This window comes from Pipistrellus hanaki (assembly GCF_964339955.1).
Source record: "Pipistrellus hanaki genome assembly, chromosome: 8".
NCBI lineage: Eukaryota > Metazoa > Chordata > Mammalia > Chiroptera > Vespertilionidae > Pipistrellus > Pipistrellus hanaki.
In genome coordinates this window covers 38246761-38268178 of record NC_140510.1, presented here as the reverse complement: position 1 = coordinate 38268178, position 21418 = coordinate 38246761, and the positions used below count along the sequence as shown (strand labels likewise).

Genomic DNA, 21418 nt, shown 5'->3' with positions numbered 1-21418 from the left:
AAAGATTGTTTAACTGTCTTATAATTTACTAGAGGCACAATGCATGAAGATTCGTGCAAGAATGGGCCTTCCTTCCCCTGGCTGCCGGCACCGCCTTTAATCCAGCCAGAGCTGCCTTTCTGCCTTCCCACACTGTCCAGAGGCCCAGAGTGGCTGTGGGTGGCACAGAACACCCCCAGCTTCTCAGTGCCTGAGTATGCAAATTAGCCAGCCATCTTTGTTGGGTTAATTTGCATACCCACTCCTGATTGGCTGGTGGGGCGTCATGAAGATATGGTCAATTTGCATCTTACTCTTTTATTAGTGTAGATAATAAATTTCCAATAGCTTGCTTAGGTACTTTAATTCAAAGTAAATTTGAAAAGGGTATTTATTTGGGGGGGTACAGAATGTTAATATTTTAAAAAGTATAATCTACTAAATTCTACATTTATTTTCTGTTTTTTTCTAACTATTTCCCATCCCCAACATATACACACACTTCTACATCTAAATCCTGAGATACAGAAGTGGATACCAAATCTAAATCTTGTTCTTTTAGTTTGAGTCTAACACATGATTTAACTTACAAAATAAAATGAAAAAGATAATTAGTAGAAACTAATTTCTACTAATTATCATTCAACTACATCATAATTATTAATAATTTTATAAGTTAGTAAAAATCAAGTTTGATAAAATAAGAAGTTGAAGTTGGCATTAGTGTTCTGCCCCTTAAATATGCTAGCTACATACGTTATTCTGGCACCAAGACTATTAATCAATTGCAAGTTAAATGCTTGTGACTATTTTAAACCTTGCCTAAGAACTCCTTATAATGGCTGATTTTGAGATATTGCTAAAAATACATATAACAAAAGAAACCTAAGTATTCCAGCTTGCCATAAAAGATTTGTATTAAGCATTATTCACAACAGCCAAGATACAGAAATAACCTGTGTCTGCCAAAGAATGAAAGGATGAAGAAAATGTGGTATAAATATGCAATTGAATGTTATTCACCCTTAAAATAAGAAAAAAATCCTGTAATTTGCAACAATATAAATGAACCTGGAAGACATAATGCTAAATAAAATAAGCCAGAAAAACAAACACTGCATGATCTCACTTAAATATGGAATAAAAAAGAAAGTCAAAGCAGCGTACCATGGTGGTTACCAAAGGCTGGGGCGGAGAAGAGGAAATGGAGAAATATTTCACCAAAGGGCCCAAAGTTTCAGTTTTGAGGAATGAGTAAGTTCTGAAGATCTAACCAACAGCATAGTGACTATATTTAATAATAGTGTATTATATAGTTGAAATTTGCTAAGAGTAGATTTTAATTGTTCTCTCAAAAAAAAGGCAACTATGTGATGGATTGGTATATTAATTAGCTTGATTGTGATTATCATCTCATGATGTGTACATGTAATCAAAACATTACCTTAAATATGTATAATTTTTGTCAATTATATCTCAATAAAGGTGGAAAATAAATAAAAACAAGACATGTTAAATAGTAAATCTGTAATATGGGACTATCTTTCAAAATAATCATTGAATATTTATGGAACACTCACCTGGGAAAACCATAGAAAGCTAAAGTTCTTTGCCCTTTGTGAATTCACAAGGTAAATTATAATTTGTAAGGTATGTAAAAATATAATTTTAAAAAAATCTGTCATATGAACAACATATAAAGTAAATGCTATATTATTATTTTTACAAAATAGTTATAAAAGCCATTAGCACAAAGTTTTATTAGTAAACTGATTTTACTAATTTGCGATTATGCTTTTAAAAAAAAACAAAAAACAACAACCCTGGTATAACAATTAAGAAAAAAAATTTCAATGGTTTTCAATGACTTAAAAATTACAATTTTTTTTTTCCATTATGTAGTATTCCCTTTGGTGATAAAGGTTATTTCTGGTCAAGATTAGCAATTACTCAATTTCAAAAGCAGCTTTTAACGAATGACAAATAATATAAAAATTTATGCCAGAATGTTAACACCTAGTTCAGGACTTTGAAAACAACAACAAAATGCTGGTTATGCTTTGATGGCAAAATACTGTTCACTATACTCTGCTTGACTCTAAAACTTCTAATATCAAAAATTAACTGATAACAAGCCAGATCAATTGTTCTGTGAGTCTTTTAGAAGGTTATTACTCAAGATTTGCAGCTATACAGAATATTGTTATTTAGCATTAAATTATTCAGACAATATAAAATACATAGAGTAAATGATCATGCTAAATAATTTAGAGATGGGATTATTAGGGTTTCTGCATTGAAGAGAACACCATGGTGAGGAACACAAGCAAGAGATTCTTTAGATATAACATCCTTATAGTTTACCAAAAAAAAAATGTAGTTGGAAGATACACTGTCAGATGTATCAACCATGATATAGATAATAATGGTTATTCAATAAATGGATAACCGTGCAATATTATTTTTCTAGGGAAAAAAGTAGGGCATAATAAATGTTAACTATAAAAGAAGAAAACAAGAGTAAGTAAAGGCTTACTCTAGAGAAAATGATGAAGATAAAAATAAAGGTAGTAAAATATAGGTCAAGATTGAATTTTATACAGAGGGTAAGAAATTTGATTTTTATTCTAAAGAAGACATTTAATGGGAAAATTGACAAAATAGGCAATAAGTCAAATGGCTCTTACAAAATTCATGTTTATATTTAAAAGTTATTAAGAAAGGAGACCTTAAAAGTACTCATCATAAGAAAAAAAATCTGTAACTATGTGTGGTGATGAATGTTACAAAAACTTATTGTGGATGTCACTTCAGAATATATACAAATATTGAATCAGTATATTGTACACCTGAAACTAATATAATGTTGCTTGTCAATTATACCTCAATTAAAAAAAACACATTTAGATTTTTATAAATTTGTACAACAAAAATGTTTTTTATTTGTTCCATTAACTGGCTTGCTTACTAAAATGATATGTGTTTCAAAATAATCATTGAACTGAATTCATATCGTTTTATGCTGATGGCTATAATAATTTTGAGCTTATACAAAGCTTTGGGATCATCCTGTTTGTAACTGAAGGAAATAAAAAAGAAATTAGGAAGACTCAGATTTTTTAAAATATTTATTTAAAGCAGAACATTTTCAATTTTTCCAGTTATGAGATTTGATAAAACAGAAGTGAAGGATGAAATACAGATGAAAAAAGAAGTACACAAACATAATGATAGGTTAAGCAGAATGGAAAAACAGCTATGTGAGAGAGGAATCACAAAGCAGAAATAAGAAAAAAGTTTTTAAAAGGTATGGGATTTAATATTTCCTTCCTTCTGCTCACTCTGGGCTTTTCTTGTTGCTCTCTTTCTAATTCTTCAGGTTGGAGAATTAGATATTTTATTATCAGTTATTCTTATTTTTTGATATTTGCTACTATTTGTAATACTTTAAACAATAAAAAAAGGAAAAAAAGGTATGGATTTAAAATAAAAATGCCATCCTCTTCCTTTAGTGGGAGATCAGAAGAAAATGAAGACAACAAATCCCTTCATGAGGGAGGGGCCAAAATTTTGTTAATAAACTGTCTTTTGTTCTCTTCAGAATAAATGTTTTCTTTATAATAAAAATATGTTTTCTTTAGAATTAAAATATTTAAACTAAAATAATAACAAGCAGCCCCTTACCCTCAGCATATTCTGAATAGCTGGAACAGTACTACAGAGTAAAGTAAAAGCATCTGGTTTTTTTACACAGAAGGAACACTTAGTGCTGCCATATGGCTTCATTTAGGTCAAGACCATTGTTATTTAATATGCTTTCAGGTAGTCTAGTCCAGTAGTCGGCAAGCTCATTAGTCAACAGAGCCAAATATCAACAGTACAACGATTGAAATTTCTTTTGAGAGCCAAATTTTTAAAGCTTAAACTTCTAATGCCACTTCTTCAAAATAGACTCGCCCAGACCATGGTATTTTGCAGAAGAGCCACACTCAAGGGGCCAAAGAGCCACACGTGGCTCGTGAACTGCAGTTTGCCTACCATGGGTCTAGTCACATTATGTTGTATATGTGTGCTTTTAGAGCAATGCAGGTCTACTAGGTATTACATATAGTTCATAACGAAAGAAAACCCCAGAAAAAAAAACTATCACTTTTATAGCAGTACGCACTCAAAAAAAAGTTATTTTAGTGGTGATAATTCATTCACAATGTCAACAAAAGCCACCAAACAATAATGCAATTCAATATATGACTCATTTTTCAATGTATCACTTACTGACACAGTTAGGTTCTCCCAAATTATGTCAGACACAGAAATATTGGACTCGCTCCATTCCTTTAGTGTATCGTTGCTGGGATTGTGGGGCTCCACACAGTTACACCTGAAAAGGTAAAATGGTGCAGTTAGTGAAAAGTATCTTATTGTCACCAGAATAAAAACAAATGTGCAATGGGTCCTTCTTCTTCCAGCCATGGCTTTCCTCCAACTAAACTAAAGGGTTAGTTTATCCTAAATTATTCTAGGAAAGACCATGTCCAGAAAGTTGGATAGATATATAGCCAGGGCCCTAGACCACTCCACAGTGTTTCCTAGAAATAGGTCATTCCCTTTCTGTCCCAGGGAATTGTATTTTAGAACCAGGCCTTTGAGGGCCTTTTAAGCCAGGATGCCTTCTAAGATTTTAAAAGGACTATTTGCCTCTAAACTATAAGTCAAGTGGAAAAATGCTAAACACAACCAAATGTATTATTATAATTTACTTACATCCTATACAATAAAAGGCTTATATGCAAATTGACTGAAGGGCAGAACTACTGGTCTCTATAACACACACTGACCACCAGGGGGCAGATCTCAATGCAGGAGCTATCCCCTGGTGGTCAGTGCACTCCCATAGGGGGAGTGCCACTCAGCCAGAGCTGGGCTCATGGCTGGTGAGCGCAGAGGTGGTGGCAGGAGCCTCTCCTACCTCTGCAGTAGTGCTAAGGAGGTCTGACTGCCAACTTAGGCCCACTCCCCTAAGTCGATCAGGCCAATTGGGGCCTGCCAGCTGGGGTGAAAGACTGCAAGAGGTTGGCCAACCATAGGAGGTTGGCTATGGGAGCGCACTGACCACCAGGGTGCAACTCCTGCATTGAGCATCTGCCCCCTGGTGGTCTTTGCTTCATTATAGCAACTGGTTGGCCAGTTATTATGGTCACTTAGGCTCATATATATATATATGTATGTGTGTGTGTGTGTGTATTATATATATATATAATACACACACACACACACACACACACACACACATACTAGAGACCTGGTGCATGAAATTCTTGCATGGGGTGCGAGTTCCCACAGCCCAGCCTGCACCCTCTCCAATCGAACATCCCTCTTGCAGTCTGAGACCACTGGCTCCTAATTGTTCACCTGTCTGCCTGCCTGATTGACCCTAACCACTCTGCCCACCTGCATGATTGCCCCTAATCACCTCTGCCTGCCTGCCTGATTTCCCCCAAAGCCCTCCCCTGCCGGTGTAATCTCACCCCCAACTGCCCTCCCCTGCAGGTCTGATTGCCCCTAACCCCCTGCTGCCTGATCTCAGCCCCTACTTCCCTCCCCTGCCAGCCTGATTGTCCCTAACTACCTCTGCCTCAGCCCCCACCACCATGGCTTTGTTCTGAAGGAAGTCGGAAATCCAGAAGATAGCTGGTTGACCTGGACTAATTAGCATATTACCCTTTTATTAGTATAGATAGATAATATAGGATAGAGTTGCTTAAATGGGAGGGGGAGACTTTTCAGCAAGAGGAGATACTCTTGGCAGACAAAAATACATAATCCCTATATCCAGACTGATAGCCAGCCATATGCACTATACTGCCAAACCGGTCATTGAAAACTTGAACCGCTTTCTTACACCTTGCACCAAACAGCTGTTGCCCTTAAAACCCCTCCTCAACCTCCACCTTAGGTTCTGCCTTTGCAGTTCACCCAGATTAGGTTATGATTGGTCAGTTTCTATGCCAGTCAGTGTCAAAAGCTCTGCCTCCTAGGCAGCCATTGGCTTCTCGCAGTTCATTCAGATTTGGTTCTGATTGGTCAGTTTCTATGCCAGTCAGCATCTCCAGGCCTATTTCTGGGCCTCTCTCTCCAAGCCTCTCTCTGGGCCTGATCTGCAGCCTCTGTGGCAGCTGCAGATCAGACCTTGCCTCTCTTTCTCTGGGCCTTACCAGCATCTGCAATAGCTGCTGATCAGGCTTTCTCTCTCTCTCTCTCTCTCTCTCTCTCTCTCTCTCTCTCTCTCTCTCTCTCTCTCTCTCTCTCTCCAGGCCTGATCTGCAGCCACCATAGCAGCTGCAAAGTCATTAGGCCTCCATCTCAGCCCCAGCTGGAGGCTAATGAGCTCACAGTGCCCGCCCTTCCTCCCCGCCCGCCTCCAGCCACCAGCCTTGCTGAGACAGGAGTCTGTGAGCCATGGGGGAGGGACTGAGAGGTGTTCCATACGCTTCCTGTTGACTAGTCCTCCATCTGGTCATTTAGGTCATAATGGCTCCTGGCCTTTTATAATGTAGACTAGAGGCCCTATGCATGAAATTCATGCGAGGGGCTCGGCCCTTGTAGCACCAGCTGCCTCAGCTGGCCCTCACAGCCCCTAGCAGCTTTGGCTGGCCCTCCCAGCCCAGCTTCATCTGGAAGGTCATCCTGAAGATCATTTGGCTGTTCAGCCTAATTAGCATATTAGCTCTTTATTATATAGGATATAGATCATTTCTCAGATTTGGAGCATATTCTTCTACCTTCATTTAACCTTGATTACCTCCTAAACACTCTGTCTCCAAAGAGTTGCAATGGAAGCTAGAGCTTCAACATATAAATTTTGAGGGGACACCATTCATCTGTAGCAATCATTCTCTGGTTCTTTACTCCTGCTCCTTAAGATCAGTGACCCTTTAAGAAAGCCTCTGTCTCAGGCTATGCTTTCAGGGGAACCCAGGATATACTATGTTTTGTTCTATATGTGAGGCAACACACACACAAAAACGAGCCATTGAAAGCCTAGTCATAAGGGTATTATTATGCGCAATGCTCAAATGAATAAGAAGTTAATGAGTTATTTTTTCAAGTGAGTTAAAAAGTTAATTCAATACTACACTTAGCAAGACACCATGCTAAGTGTAACATTGAATAAGGTAGACATGGTCCTGGGGGCTTTCTTTAAATGCAGGAAAGAAATACTAACCAGCTGATTACTTAATTATATAAATACATTTGTGAAATATGCCATAAAGAAGTTTAGGCTGCTAAGAAGCCTTGAGTCTATGTGCTCAGGAAAAACTAAGAAAATGAGGCTTAAGCTGAGATTGAACAAAATTTAGTAAGAAATAGTGTGGGCAGGGTGGTGGTGTGGTGGACTAGAGAGAGCACACAGCTGGTGGGAAGGTCTGGGTCAGGGAGAAGATTCTCTCAGAAAGTTCAGTGTGGCTGAATCAGAAGGGGAGTGGGGAAAAGAAATGGGGGCTTTTGCATTGAAGAGAACACCATGGGCCAGACTGTACAGTGAGCCTTGAGGGCCCTAGTAAGTACTATTCTGAATGTTAAAGTGACAACAGTAGGGCAGCTTCAAAGGATTTTTTGAAAGATTTGTTTATTCCATTGTTGCTGTGGTTTTTGTAGGTTATGCAGCCCTCATAAATTCCATTTCAGAATTAAAAATACTAGATGTAGCCATATCTCGAATAATTGTAGCTCAAGCTCTGAAGGAATGTTATTGAAGAAAAGTACTCTGACCATTGAGAGGTCTTGAAAAAGTCAGTAGACATAGTAGAGAATTGTGATAAGAAAGATCCTGTCTTGACATCTGTCAAAAGTGTGTGTGTGTGGGGGGGGGGGGGGGGGCGGGGGGCGGGCAGAGAAGGTAAAGCCTGAGGTTCTAGAGCCATGGATACCTTATATAATCTGCTAGATTAGAATAATCATGTTAGTCATTTGACAAGGCACATACCTATACTATGGTTCAGGTTAAACCATTTGAATACACAGAAGACCTGCCTCCAATCCTTACCCAGCTTTGTCATGAGTTCAAATAATGATTACCATAGGTAAAATTGTATACTTAACTAGTGCTCTAAGACAGATGTTATATACAGAGCACTAAGTTAGGTATGCAATTTTACCTATATGTTCTCAAAAATTCTAGTTTAGCACTTCTTAGTTGGGATTCAGGAATCTGTGTTTTAACAACTCCACCAGGTGATTCTCATCATGAGAGAAGGTTGGGAAACACTGCATAGGTGACTACTGCATAGTAGTGGTGCCCAAAAGAATACTGTTAATATTATTCAATAGGAGCAATACTCACTTTCTTATTAAAGAAAATTAGTAACATATTGCCTGAATCTGTTCTATCATGTGGTAAACATTCTGTTTTCTTAGGTAGCTAATGATTAGAATTCTCCAAGTTAGTAATTCTGCAAATTTACCTAAGATAAAGCAGCCCAACACCATTGTTTAATAGGAAAATTACGTGCATATTCTGAAAATTTGGTAAAAGCATGTTTCTATAGGATAAAAGGAAATTTAAATGTAAAATAGAAAATATATGGCAAGTTTCTTGTGGGAGTAACATAACAAAGGAGAAAGAGCACTATAGTAGACCCATGAATACATCTATGTACAGACATATGTGTGTGTATAATGCACATATATGCTTCCACTAGCTATTGCATATTTGTGCATATCTCTCTGATATGCATATAGCTGCCACATGCATAACATGAGGCACTTTGTTTTCTAGTTTAATAGTTTGAGTTCTACATTTTATAGATGCAGGAAACTAAGTGTTCGATGACTTACCCAAAGCCATACGTGCTGATAGAATTATATTTGAATCCAGGCCTGTTTGACCCTGAAACCTCTGCACTTGCAGCTGGAATGTGCTTCCTCTAGACGCAGCTCTTTGCCATTTCCATCAGCATAGCCAGATGAAAGCGATGGCTCCAGAACAACCAAGTAATCTACATATCATCGTGTGGGTTCCTAGCTTCCCCTTCCAGGACCCCTCTCCTGTATGGTGTCACCCCCCAAACACCCAGCAGACCTGCCCTCAGATCACGATAACTACACCAGCACTCTCCAGATTCCAATTTCTCACAGCTGCGTCTAGCCCTGGCCAGGGATGACTTCCTTCACTCAGCTGTGTGTGCTCCGTTCCCTCGGGGCCTGGTTTCTTCTTCAAAGCCACTGTGCTGTGTCAGAGAGGACAATGATAGAATGTGTCATTCCATTCCTGGGAGTACAGTGACATTTTAGCAGTGATGTTCTGAAAGTACTCAGAAATCTAGTATAAAAATGGCGAGTTCATAGAAAAGACACTCTTTTGGAGAGTCGGATTTATAAGTGGACATTAGTCACCTATCCTTCCTTGTCAGGCCTATCTCTTGTTAATAATATTTCTCATCCATAAGTGAATTCCAAAGAGGAAAAATGAGTGTTTTAACCTCAGAGATGGATTTTATGCATCACAGGTATCACACACCATGTAGCCAGCGTTCTTTCCTGAGTTAGGCGATGTGATACCCACCGCCTGTAGGAAACAGATACACCGCTCCTTCCTCAGTCCGCCCCTCTGATACTGGAAATCTCAGCCGAGAGTTCTCAGAGGCTGAATGCTTAGACAGGACATTTGAAAAAGCTCAAAGAAGGCTCTGGCTATTTAGAGTTTATGCTCTAAAACATCAAAAGCAGATATTCTAAATAAATAAAACGAGGGGGGGAAATCCCACTTTCCTGTTTTTCACCTATATACTGATGTACTTAAATAACTCCAATCGAAAACTACAAAAAGAAAAGGAAAAACAAACAAACAAACAAACAAACAAACAAACAAAAACTAGAGACAGCAATATAATAAAATAAAATGTAAGTTTGGATTAAATTCTTCTGTTAATTTTATCCAAAGTAATTTTTAGTGACTCCGGTCATAAGATAGAAATGTTAATGCAAAAAAAAAAAAATAATAACAATAACCTTTAAGAATATAAGTGCTTAGAATACTGGACTTTAGTCTTTTTAGCCAGGGTTCCTATGATCATTTACCTGAGGGACTTTGGAGAAATTACTTAACTTCTCTATATCTGTTTTCTTAAAATGGGGATAATGAGCCCAGCCAATGTGGCTCAGTGGTTGAGCCTTTGACAAGAGGTCACTGGTTTGATTCTGGTTACCAGCTCAATCCCCCGGCAGGGGGCATGCAGAAGGCAGCTGATGGATGATGTTCCTCTGTCATTGATGTTTCTATTTCTCTCTCCCTCTCCCTTACTCTCTCTCTCTAAAAAAACAATAAAAACATATTTTTTTAAAAAGTGGGAATAATGATAGTATTCAGCAGGATTACTGAATTAGTAATAGCAGGATTATTACCAAGGTGAATTAATTACCTTTTGTAGATAAAAGCACCCAGAATAGGATCTGGCATAAATGAATTCAAATTAGGTGTTAGTTATCATTATTGTTATTACTATTGTTACTAGACTAGAAATTTCGGTAATCCAGAGGCTGTATATGCACTTTTTTTTTTTTTTAACATTTTTTAAAAACTCCAGTATAAAAGGCCAATAATTCTGACTTATGCTGCTGAATTGTTTGGCTTAAAATACACTCTTCACCAAACTATGTTTTACTGCCACTTCCCCTCCCCACACCCATGTGTGCGCTGTAAGCCATCTTGTTTATGTAAATGGCTACAGAGTGATTAGATAAACATTATAATTAAATGCCCTCATCCAGAAGTCATTGCTTTTGTCAAGGCTAATGGAGGTGATCAGTCTTCTTTACAAGAGAAAAGCCTGTGGCTGTCTTCTAGAAAACATAATTTGGTACAACTGCCTTCACCATTATTACTAATTTTAGTCCCTGGGTTACAGATGATCTCCTTTGTCTTTGTAGTTATTATCAGTACCTTCCTGTGTGTGCTGAACAGTAATGGTTTGTGATTCTTTTTTGTTTAAGTCTTTTCATTGACTAAATTAACCCCTAGAGTGCTTTGTAGCAAGTTAGTTGTTAATATGTGGCATAAAGTCAGAGAATTATGATCTATCTGTAAAAGCCAAACATGTTTTATGTCTATACCTTTTCCTATTTCAAAAGCATTTTGAATTACCAAAATAATAAAACCATACTATAGGACATTTATAAAATAAAGAACAAAAGAAAATCAGTCTTTCTACCAGTTACTGTGATTTTTGACATATTTCTTTCAGTAGTCCTTATTATGTTTTCAACATATTTATGAGCATACAGTGTTTTCTAGCCCCATCAGTGGGCTTTGAGAAGCAGTGTGACATGATCTGACTTGGGCTGCAAGAGAATAATTCTGGCTGCTTCATAGAGAACAGTCTGTGGAAGAGCAAGTGTAAAATCAGGGACACCAGTTGGAAGGCAATTGTAATAATCTAGACAAGAGATGATGGAGAAAGAGAGGGTGGTTAAGTAGTGTTTAAATTTTATATAGAGAGGCATTATATCTGTTAAGAAGTCTGGGTGTGTCAGAAGTAGTCAAAAATAAATTCATGTTTTTTTTTCATCTGAACAGCTGAAAGGATAAGATGGCCATTAACAGGGGAACAACTTCAGAGAGTTTGCTCTTACAAGTCCAAACATAAATAGAACCAAACTATAAGTTTTTACTCAGTATACTAGCTTTCTAGGGCTGCTATACCAAAACGCCATGGACTGGGTGGCTTAAAAAATCAAAATTTATTTTCTTACAGCTTTGGGGGCTGTAAGTCTGTGATCAAAGTGTCATCAGGTTGGTTTCCTCGGAGGCCTCTCTTTGGCTTGCACATACTGCCCTCTCACTGTGTCCTCGCATGTTCCTTTCAATGTGCCTGTGCATTCTGGTGTCTCTTTCTGTGCCCAAATTTCCTCTTCTTTTAAGGACACCCATATGACCTCATTTAACCTCAATTATCTTTAAAGGCCCTGTCTCTGAATATAATCACAATCTAAGTTACAGGGTTAGATCTTCCACATACAAATTTTGGTGGAACACAATTCAACCCATAACACCATGTGATATGATTTCACAGTGAGTAAAGACCACCTCTCTTACTCCCTAAAGTCTGCTTTATAATTGAAAATAGAATTATATCGTAGGTGCTTTATTCTTTTAAACATAAAAATGAAATGTTTTTAAATAAATAAAACTAGTCTCCTAGTAATCATTTTTAGAGCAAGTTCTTATAGACTATGAAGACACCAGGTAGGTATGCAATGAAGGTATGAGCAACATAATGGGGTGACTAGAAGCAGCAGAACTGGCCACAACACAAATTTCACCAAGACTAAGTAATAAGTATTCATTTACAGAACATATTTTGTTACCCTTCATAATATTTGAATAATATTACAGAGAAACTATATATAAAAGATAGTTTTTTTGTAATATATAAATACTGTTTTGCCTGAAACTAATAGCTATTACAATAGAATGTTTTTACAAAGTAAACTTCTTCCTTTATCAGATGTATATATACCTTTTCACTTGATATTTTTCTGTTTGTTAAATAATAAATGTAAAGTATATAAATGGAACACTTTATATTATCAAAACTTGAAATTTTATACAGAAAAAATATGATAAGCTAACTTGGCTAGTTCTACAAATATCGAGTAGAAATAGTGTTCAAAGAAATTAAGTTCTAATTTTATACGTAGCAATTATTACTCATATTTTTTTTCATTTACATGGATTTTAAGACATAAAAATCCAGTGGAATTTTTTGAAGAACAGAATAATATTATTTTTATCATCTCTTTAACTAGATTCAAGCCTGCTTTAAAAGAGAAAAAGTAACAATTTTATCTCCCATAATCCCAGCATACTATAGAATACTAGAGGCCTAGTGCATGAATTTGTGCATGGGTGATGTCTAGCTGGCCGGTTCCAATTGGGGCCAATCAGAGGTGGGACTGGCTGGGGGGAGGGGTTGAGGGAGGTTGGCTGGCCAGCCCCACTTCTTCGTTGAACTCCTGGTTGAACTCCTCGTCGAGGGGACAATTTGCATATTAGCCTTTTTTTTAATATAGGATAGTAATGCTTAATGCATATTGATTAATTGAATATGTAATATAATTGACATCACCTGACCAATCAAGTTTGACTTAATCATGTAAAGATAATTGCACTCTTTTACAGTTTCTTTATCACTACACTTAAAGAGTTCAACTAGAAATTTTGAATAAACTGAGAGGTTATGAGGATCTGAATGTGAGATAAAAATATACAAACTGAATTCATAAAACTAGTTCTGACTGCACATTTAGACAGGGTGCTAACATGGTAGAGAAGTCATCTGGAAGAGAGGCAGGACTGAAACCTAGAGCAGAACCCCAAAGCTGATCAGAGATGTTGGGAGAAAGATGATGAAAGGCAGGTTATCTTAGCGGATTGACCTGTTGATCCTCACTAATCAAAAACTAAAGGATAAAAATCAGATTTAGATAAACACTAAATTTTAAAATCACCTTTTTCTACATGTACATAACTAAATTTATCCAGAATTGCTTGTAACATAACTTTATAATTGCATTTTTATGTATTTATTTGTGTAATATATGTGTGACTCCACTTGATTAATCTCCATAATGCTGGGCCCATTACTATATGGCAGGCACACCTTTGTACCCCTTATACTAGCAAAGTGCTTGATACACATCACAAATGAACATGTTTATTTATTTATTTTTTGTTTATATTTACATTTCTGAAATGCTTCTTACAATTCACATTTAATATAGAGTTTTTTTCTCTATTAAAAATCTGACATCTTAAGAATCCAATAAACATTAATAGGCACTCAAAAAATCATTATTCAATAAATTTCTGGAAACCCATCTTATTGTTCATTCTTAATCCAAACATTTGCTATCTTTGTTTTCCCTTTCTGCTTTTGAACTAAATTCTAGTTTTAATGATAATCTTACCTCCAGTAGCCATAGTATCCAGTATCAGTTTATTATTTGTTTGTTTTGTCCTCATTATTCCTAATAGGTTATGAGCCTTTGTGTGCAAGATTAATGTCTCTTCATCTTTCTGCCTCCACAGAGCCAGAGGGTTGGTAAATATCAGTAAGCCTTTGTTAAGTGCCTTTTAACAATGTTACTTCTCAGATCTACTCCATCTACTATTTTCTTTCTCTTTAACTATAGATTTGCAAACCTGAAATAGATTTATCCTCCATACTTTCTTGTCAAATAGCTATGAAAGGGCAAAAATTTGCACAAACATCCATAGTAAAGGGAGAGTACTAAGCAGGTATTAGTGATTTCTTCATTAAGATGCATTAAATGGCCACAGGTGTTGTGTTTGTATATCAAATGCACAGTATTTCAATTTGTTGAGATGTGATGAACATTCTCAGAGATAACAATTCATAGAAGGCTAATTTTATTTCTTCCAAAAGTTTTATTTTATATCTAAAAGAAGGAAGCACCCATGGTATATTTTTTTTTCAATTATAAAAGCAGGAAATGTTTTGCCCACATTTACCAATAAATGTTTGTTTAAAACATATGTCAGCCTGTGCAACTGAAAAAATGGTATCCCTCATCTTTGCCTAAAATGGTAGGATCTTCCAGCTTCTTAATAGTTCTTCCAACTGCTGAAAATTTAAGATGTATTTAAAGCACTGTTTCTCAACCACTGATACACATGATTTCAGGGGGAAAAAGCAGACAAAATTTAAATAGGTAAATGAGTTTTTTAAAATCAAATATTCATAATAAAATGTTCTTCCAAAAATTCCACTGGATTTTTATATCCTTAAAACCCATGTAAATGAAAAAAAATTATGAGTAATAATTGCTACTTATAATATTGTATGTTAACTTATTTGAACACAATTTTTACTCGATATATGTAGAACTATCCACGTTCAGTTAGTTTATCATATTTTTCTGTTTAAAAATTTAGTTTGTGATAATGTAAGGTATTCAGTTTATGTACTTTACATTTATTATTTAACAAACAGGGTTTTATAGAGTGCTGTGGGCTGGAAAAAAAACAACAATAAAAAAATAGGAAAAACCTCAAAATTCAAAATAAATCCTAACCATAACCTAGCAATGATATCATACTTTCTAATAGCTCTGCAATTATTCAACTCCTCTATGTTAATAAATTAGAGTAATAGACCCTACTCTTTGCTTTGATTCAACCAACTAAAAAGAGTTAATACAGCCCTAATCTTTCCTTAGCTAGCCATCTTTGAGAGCTGTAGATTATTACAATATATTTGAAGAAACATCTCATCTTTCATAAGCAGAGTGATTTATTCTATTTTTGCCATTTTAAAAAATTAAGGCAACCTAGAAGAAGTTATTTCCACAAACTCATTACTTATTGCTAACTTGACAAATTCAGCTTGATCATCTGGTGTAATGTATATATTCTTGAAATTAAATTGATTATCTTGACACTTGCTCTTGGCACAATGAAAGAAAAGTTCATAGCTTTGAATATAAGGTCTACATATTATTACCACATTATATGATTAGGATACCAGAGATGCTATGAGTGTCTTAACAAAATCAAAGACATTCTATTATTTGGTTTTTAAAACTATGACTTTAAGGAAATCTAAGTGATGTCTGTTTGTCTGCTTTCCCATATTAAACTGGAAGCTCATTGAGAACAGAATATTATTCATGATTTCATTAGCACCTAGCATAGCATCTAGCAAGTGGTAGATTTGAAGAGATGAATATATTTGCTATGAATATAGCAAAAATATCCAAATTAGGGGGCACTGCTCTTTTTGAAACTGAAGATAAATGAAAAGGCAAGTATCACTGTTATCACTCACTCTAATCAAACTGCTCTTCCTATCTGCCTGCTTTCAGAGTGTCCCTGACACCTCCTTCATTCATTTTTGAAACCTATTCATAACACCCTCACTATTTGCTTTTATTAGAGAAGTAATTTTGTTTCCACTCTTGTTTTCTTGTCCAAAAAACAGAAGTATACTGTTTAAAGCTATCTGTGAAAAAGTAAAGTACTAAAAATCACGTTATTTTCCAAAAGGAAAGATGAAAGTCACATGATCATATCAAAAGATGCATAAAAAGCATTTGACAAAATCCAGCAGCACCCATTTATGATAAAAACTTTCAACAAAGTAGAAATAGAGGGAACATATTTCAACATAATAAAAGTCATATATATATGAGACAAACACGCAGCTAACATCATACTCAACAACAATAACAAAAACCTACATGTATAAGAAACCAATAAAGACCCCAAATAGCCACAGAAACTAAAGAAAGAACACATTTGGAGGTACCACACACTATCTAATATCAAACTATACTGCAAGGCTATAACAATCAAAACAGCCTGGTACTGGCATAAAAATAGACAAATAGGTCAAAGGGACAGAATAAAGAACCCAGAAATAAACCCACATCTACATGATCAATTAATATATAACAAAGAAGGTAAGAACATACAATGGGGGTAAAAAAAAAAAAGCTTATTCAATAAATAATGTTGGGAAATTACACAGATATGTGCCAAAAAATGAAAGTAGACCACATCATACATGACATACAAGAATAAACTAAAAATGGATTGAAGACTTAAATGCTGGGCTCAAAACCATAAAAACCCTAAAAGAAAACATAGACAGTAAAATGTTAGACATTTCTCTAGCAATATTTTTTCTGATATATCTCCTGAAGCAAGGGAAACAAAAGAAAATATAAACAAATGGGGGTACATCAAACTAAAGAGCTTTTGCACAGCAAAGAAAACCATAAAAAAAGATAACCTGCTGAACAAGGGAAGATATTCACCAATGATATATCCAATAAGGGGTTAATATCCAAAATTCATAAAAAACACATACAACGCAACAGCTAAAAAATAAAAAAAATAACACACTTCAATTAAAAAATGGCCAGAGGATTTGAATAGACACTTATCCAAAGTGTCAATACAGATGGCCAATAGACATATGAAAAAATGCTCAATGTCACTAATCATCAAAGAAATGCAAATTAAAACCACAATGAAATATCACCTCACACCTGTCAGAATGGTAACCATCAATAAATCAACAAAGAAGTGTTGGTGAGAATGTAGAGGAAAGGGAACCCTTGTGCACGGTTGGTGGGAGTGCAGATTGGTGGAAAGTAGTATGGAGGTTCAAAAAATTAAAAAATTGTACTGCCTTCTGACCCAGCAATTTCACTTCTGGAAATTTATCCGAAGAAACCCGAAACACAAATTCAAAAGCATATATGCACCCCTATGTTCGTTGCAGCATTATTTTCAATAGCAAAAATATGAAAATACCTGTGCCCATCAATAAATATGTGGATAAAAAAAGTGGTGGTACATATATACAATGGAATATTACTTGGACATAAAGAATAATGACGTCTTACCTTTTGTGATAGCATAGAGGGTATTATGCTAAGTAAAATAAATCAGACAGAGAAAGACAAATATCATATAATTTCACTTATATGTGAAATCTAAAGAACAAAATAAATGAAAAAACAAAATATAAACACACACATTGATATGGAAAACAGACTGATAGTGCCAGAGACAATGAGGATTGGGGTCTGGGTGAAAAGGTAAAGGAATTAAGAAGTACAAATTAATAATTACAAAAACATCACAGGAATGTGAAGCACAGCATGGGGAATATAGTCAATAATATTATAATAACTACATATGGTGCCAGTTAGGTACTTGAAATATTGAGGGAATTACTTTGTAAAGTATATGATTGTCTAACCAGTGTGCTGTAAAACTGAAACTAATACAAAATATTGAATATAAATTCTAATTTAAAAAATTACTAAATAAATAAAAATCATGTTATTTTCTAGCCCTATCACTACTTCTTTCTTTACAAAATTATACATTGCACTATTTTGATCTAATTTCAAATTATTCTAATAACAAAGGTAATAAATCTTTAAAACATTTGAGGTCATATCTAAGCAGTTAATCAGAGCACTGGTGGTTGTTGCAGAGGATATAATTGCCCCATAAAAACATATTGCTTCAAATGCTTGCTATATAAAAATGTATAAACAAAGTCAACAAAAATATTCAAATTAAGAACAAGAAAGGGCAAATATAATGTCCACATACAGTATATAAACATAGCCTTAGAGAAATTCTAAACTACTGGCCTACTAAAACTAGAAAGATCAATAGGTCCAATCCTATTTTAACTCTAAACTGTATATTAACTTCAAAAAGCAATATCTGAGTACTTCTATCAGAAATGTCATACGTTGCAAAAGCAATATTATATATCAATTCAATGATTTTTGTTTATCTTTTTATTGACCCAATAGAATCTCTTTTACCATATTGCTCTAAATCTGAAATCTTATATTTTCAGTTTCCTTTGAATTATAGTAAATTGAAAAGGCTGTAAAGAAAAACAAAAATCATATGTATTTTCAAAAACAAAATGCCTACATATCAAAATTGACCTTGGTTCACTACTTAACAGGGAATTCCTGACAAATAAAACTCCAAAAAAGATATTCTAGGCAGAGTTGTTATATTGAGACCATAAGTACCTGATGAGTGGCTCATTAGATGACTTTTAAAATCCTGTTCCACTCTGAGAGTGCAGGATTTAGGTCATGAATCAATTTAAGGCACTTTATCTGCTGAGTAAGTTCCTCACATTCCTTATAACAATAGCAATGTTTGTTAAAAGGAAAGCCCCGAAGCCAACAGGGGAAATAGTACTTACGAGTATTGTGTTAGCAGTTCCAAATCATTATGCATGTTGATTGGATATGCCTCACTGAGTTCAAACAACTTCTCTAGGGCTTCATAAATGAAAATGATGCAAATAAGAGAAGCAAAAGCTTCCTCAGTAAACCGTGTGATATAGCAAACAAGGGAGCTTGCATCCGTGGCCACGAGTATGATGCAGAGTGTTGCAGTCCAAAGTCCAATGCTGGCTCTTAAAGAGAGGTATGACAGCTCATATTCTCTAGGAGGAGAAAAGGAATAGCAGAAAGAAGGTCATTTTACAGCTTGCCACTATTTTAAACAGATGGAAATAAGTCCAATTCATGATGTGAAAGTAAATGGCTTCATATCCCAAGAGTATCCAAACTAAAGACTTTGTCTAAAGGGAACACTAAGGGGATAAAATGAACAGGAGCTCTCAGTAGAGAATGAATATAATTTTTTTACAAACATCACAAAACATTATACACAAATCGTTTTTGTTTTCCTTTATTTTCATGGAGAGGCAAAAATGGCACACTGAATCAAATCAGCCACTTCCACCTCTCCCAGAAGACTTCTAAACGTGATGTTGGGAGAAGAATACACACAGTAGAGAAATAGAAAGGGGCTAAGAGCCAAACATATATAACACTTACTTGCAAAATTTAAACAAAATCTTTTCAAACACCAACACTGGTCCTGTACTGCCTAATATGGTAAGAGGCTGTCCACCAAAGAGAGAGTAGGCTATTCCAGTCATGGATGCTCCAAAGAGAGATTCGATTGCACTCTGTGTAGAGATATAAATTATTTCATTATCTAAGCTACACGGGTACCCATTATAACTGGGGAGAAAAGTTTAAAATACAAGAGCATATTATTTTTCCTTTGCAATGAAAATCCTAGCAACCTTGGGCAAGATGTGGGATAGGAGAATAAAAATAAGATGCAGGCAGTCGGCCAAAAATAAATGGTAGTGAGTAGGGATATGTCTTCTCCACCTTCCTTACCTTGCTTTTCTTTTGCTCACTTAAAGTTTACATACTTTGTGGCATGTGAACGGACAGAAGCCTGGCTTGTAAATATGGGGATGGATCTCTTGTGAGGGAAGAACCACAGCCTAAAACTAGCCTAGGAGGGGGTCAGGGTTGTGATCAGAAGCTTGTGTGAGACTCAGAAGTAATTGTTTTGAGATATTCCCACTCCCAGATTACCAGTTGCACTACCATCCAGGAAATTCATATAAAGTTATCTGCCAGACCAAACATCAAATATCTCCTCATAAAGGGATCCAAAATTAAACGCTCACTTATCTAACTGGAATCTTAAAAATGGATTAGTTTCAAAGTTCAGAGAAAAGCATGATACGTACTATACGACCTTCAGTGGCTTCTCCCAGCAGTCCTCCAAATGTGATGACAGGAGACATACACGCGCAGTAGAGAAACAGAAAAGATGCTAAGCACTGCAGGCTGAACGCATCTCTGAAGTCACTCCAGAAGTATGGAGCTTTTCTTTTGATATCTAAAATAAGTCCCCCAAAAATCCTAAGACAGGGGGGGAAACACAACAGTGAAATTCAAGTATAAAAGACATACAAAGCAAAATGTCCAGGTCCCACTATAGGTTTTCCATCAGCTGAGATGAGACTCAACATGAACCTGCTACATTGCATTATCATGATCTACAGGGATGGCTTTGCACCACTATGTTTGCTCAATTCCTAGCCAAATACTGTATCAACGGCCAAAAAAATAAAAAATAAATAAACAAACAAAAAACCCCAGGTTCTCTCAAGCAAGGTTCAGAGCTGTTCATCAGTCCAATTTCAAATAATGAGATTTAGAATTACTCCAAATATTTCTGTGCCATTTCTACATCAACCTATTCTTAATCTCAGGGCTGCTACTTGTAATTGTTGGAAGTATTTTCTGATTGTTTGCATTTTGTTTAGCTAGCAGAAAATGCCGGCGGGAGGGTGAACTAGTTAGCTACTCTCTCTGCCAAACACACACACAGCACCCTCCCCAGATGTTGTTCCAGGCAACCATCCAAATGGCCTTTGAATGAGACAGGTAGCTTCCACAGCTGTTTTCACTGTTAGGCAAAGGCAACTAGAAGAAGGAACTCATGACCATAAAGGTGAACCCCTTATTGCCTAGATATATTCCAATTTCTGTCATTCACAAGACAGTAATAACGTTACTTAGTATAAATTCATTTTAAAAAATATATTCAAAGCCAAACTGAAACACTTGAAAGAGCCTTGGAGGGTAGGGGGAGATAGTATTAAATTGTGACATGTTCCCTAATTTGAAGATTGAATGTTTTTGACCTCTTAGGAATAGAATACTAATGAGCAGGTATTCTCATATTTTGAACATTTAGTAATCACCTGCAGACTTAACACTTGACTACTGAAACTTCTTTGTGCTCCATGGAATAGATACCATATTAAAATTAATAAGACTATGGTTAAGTTCCTACATGGAGGTTAAAAAAAATAACTATTACATTGTTCCAATATATTGTCAGTATGCTGAATACACTTAAATTATGGGAAAATATTAAACTTTTATTATCTTCTAAATAGGAATATTCATTTGCAATCTAATAATAACCTCAAAAATGATTGTGTAATTGAGAAATAAAGTTATTTTGCCTTAAAAAATGTACATC

General features: G+C 35.6%; 1 protein-coding gene across 10 annotated transcripts in view; it reads right to left on the bottom strand.

The window, feature by feature from the left end:
• SLC4A10 (solute carrier family 4 member 10) overlaps positions 1 to 21418 on the bottom strand; it is a 215688-nt gene that overhangs the window by 43017 nt on the left and 151253 nt on the right. For all 10 annotated transcript variants that reach the window (XM_084891509.1, XM_084891514.1, XM_084891510.1 and 7 more), the window contains 4 exons: positions 20112 to 20286; positions 19396 to 19529; positions 18753 to 18998; positions 4255 to 4360 (listed from right to left, as the gene is read on the bottom strand). In XM_084891509.1, coding sequence (XP_084747635.1) covers positions 4255 to 4360; positions 18753 to 18998; positions 19396 to 19529; positions 20112 to 20286 — 661 coding nt within the window. The remainder of the gene's footprint in view (positions 1 to 4254; positions 4361 to 18752; positions 18999 to 19395; positions 19530 to 20111; positions 20287 to 21418) is intronic.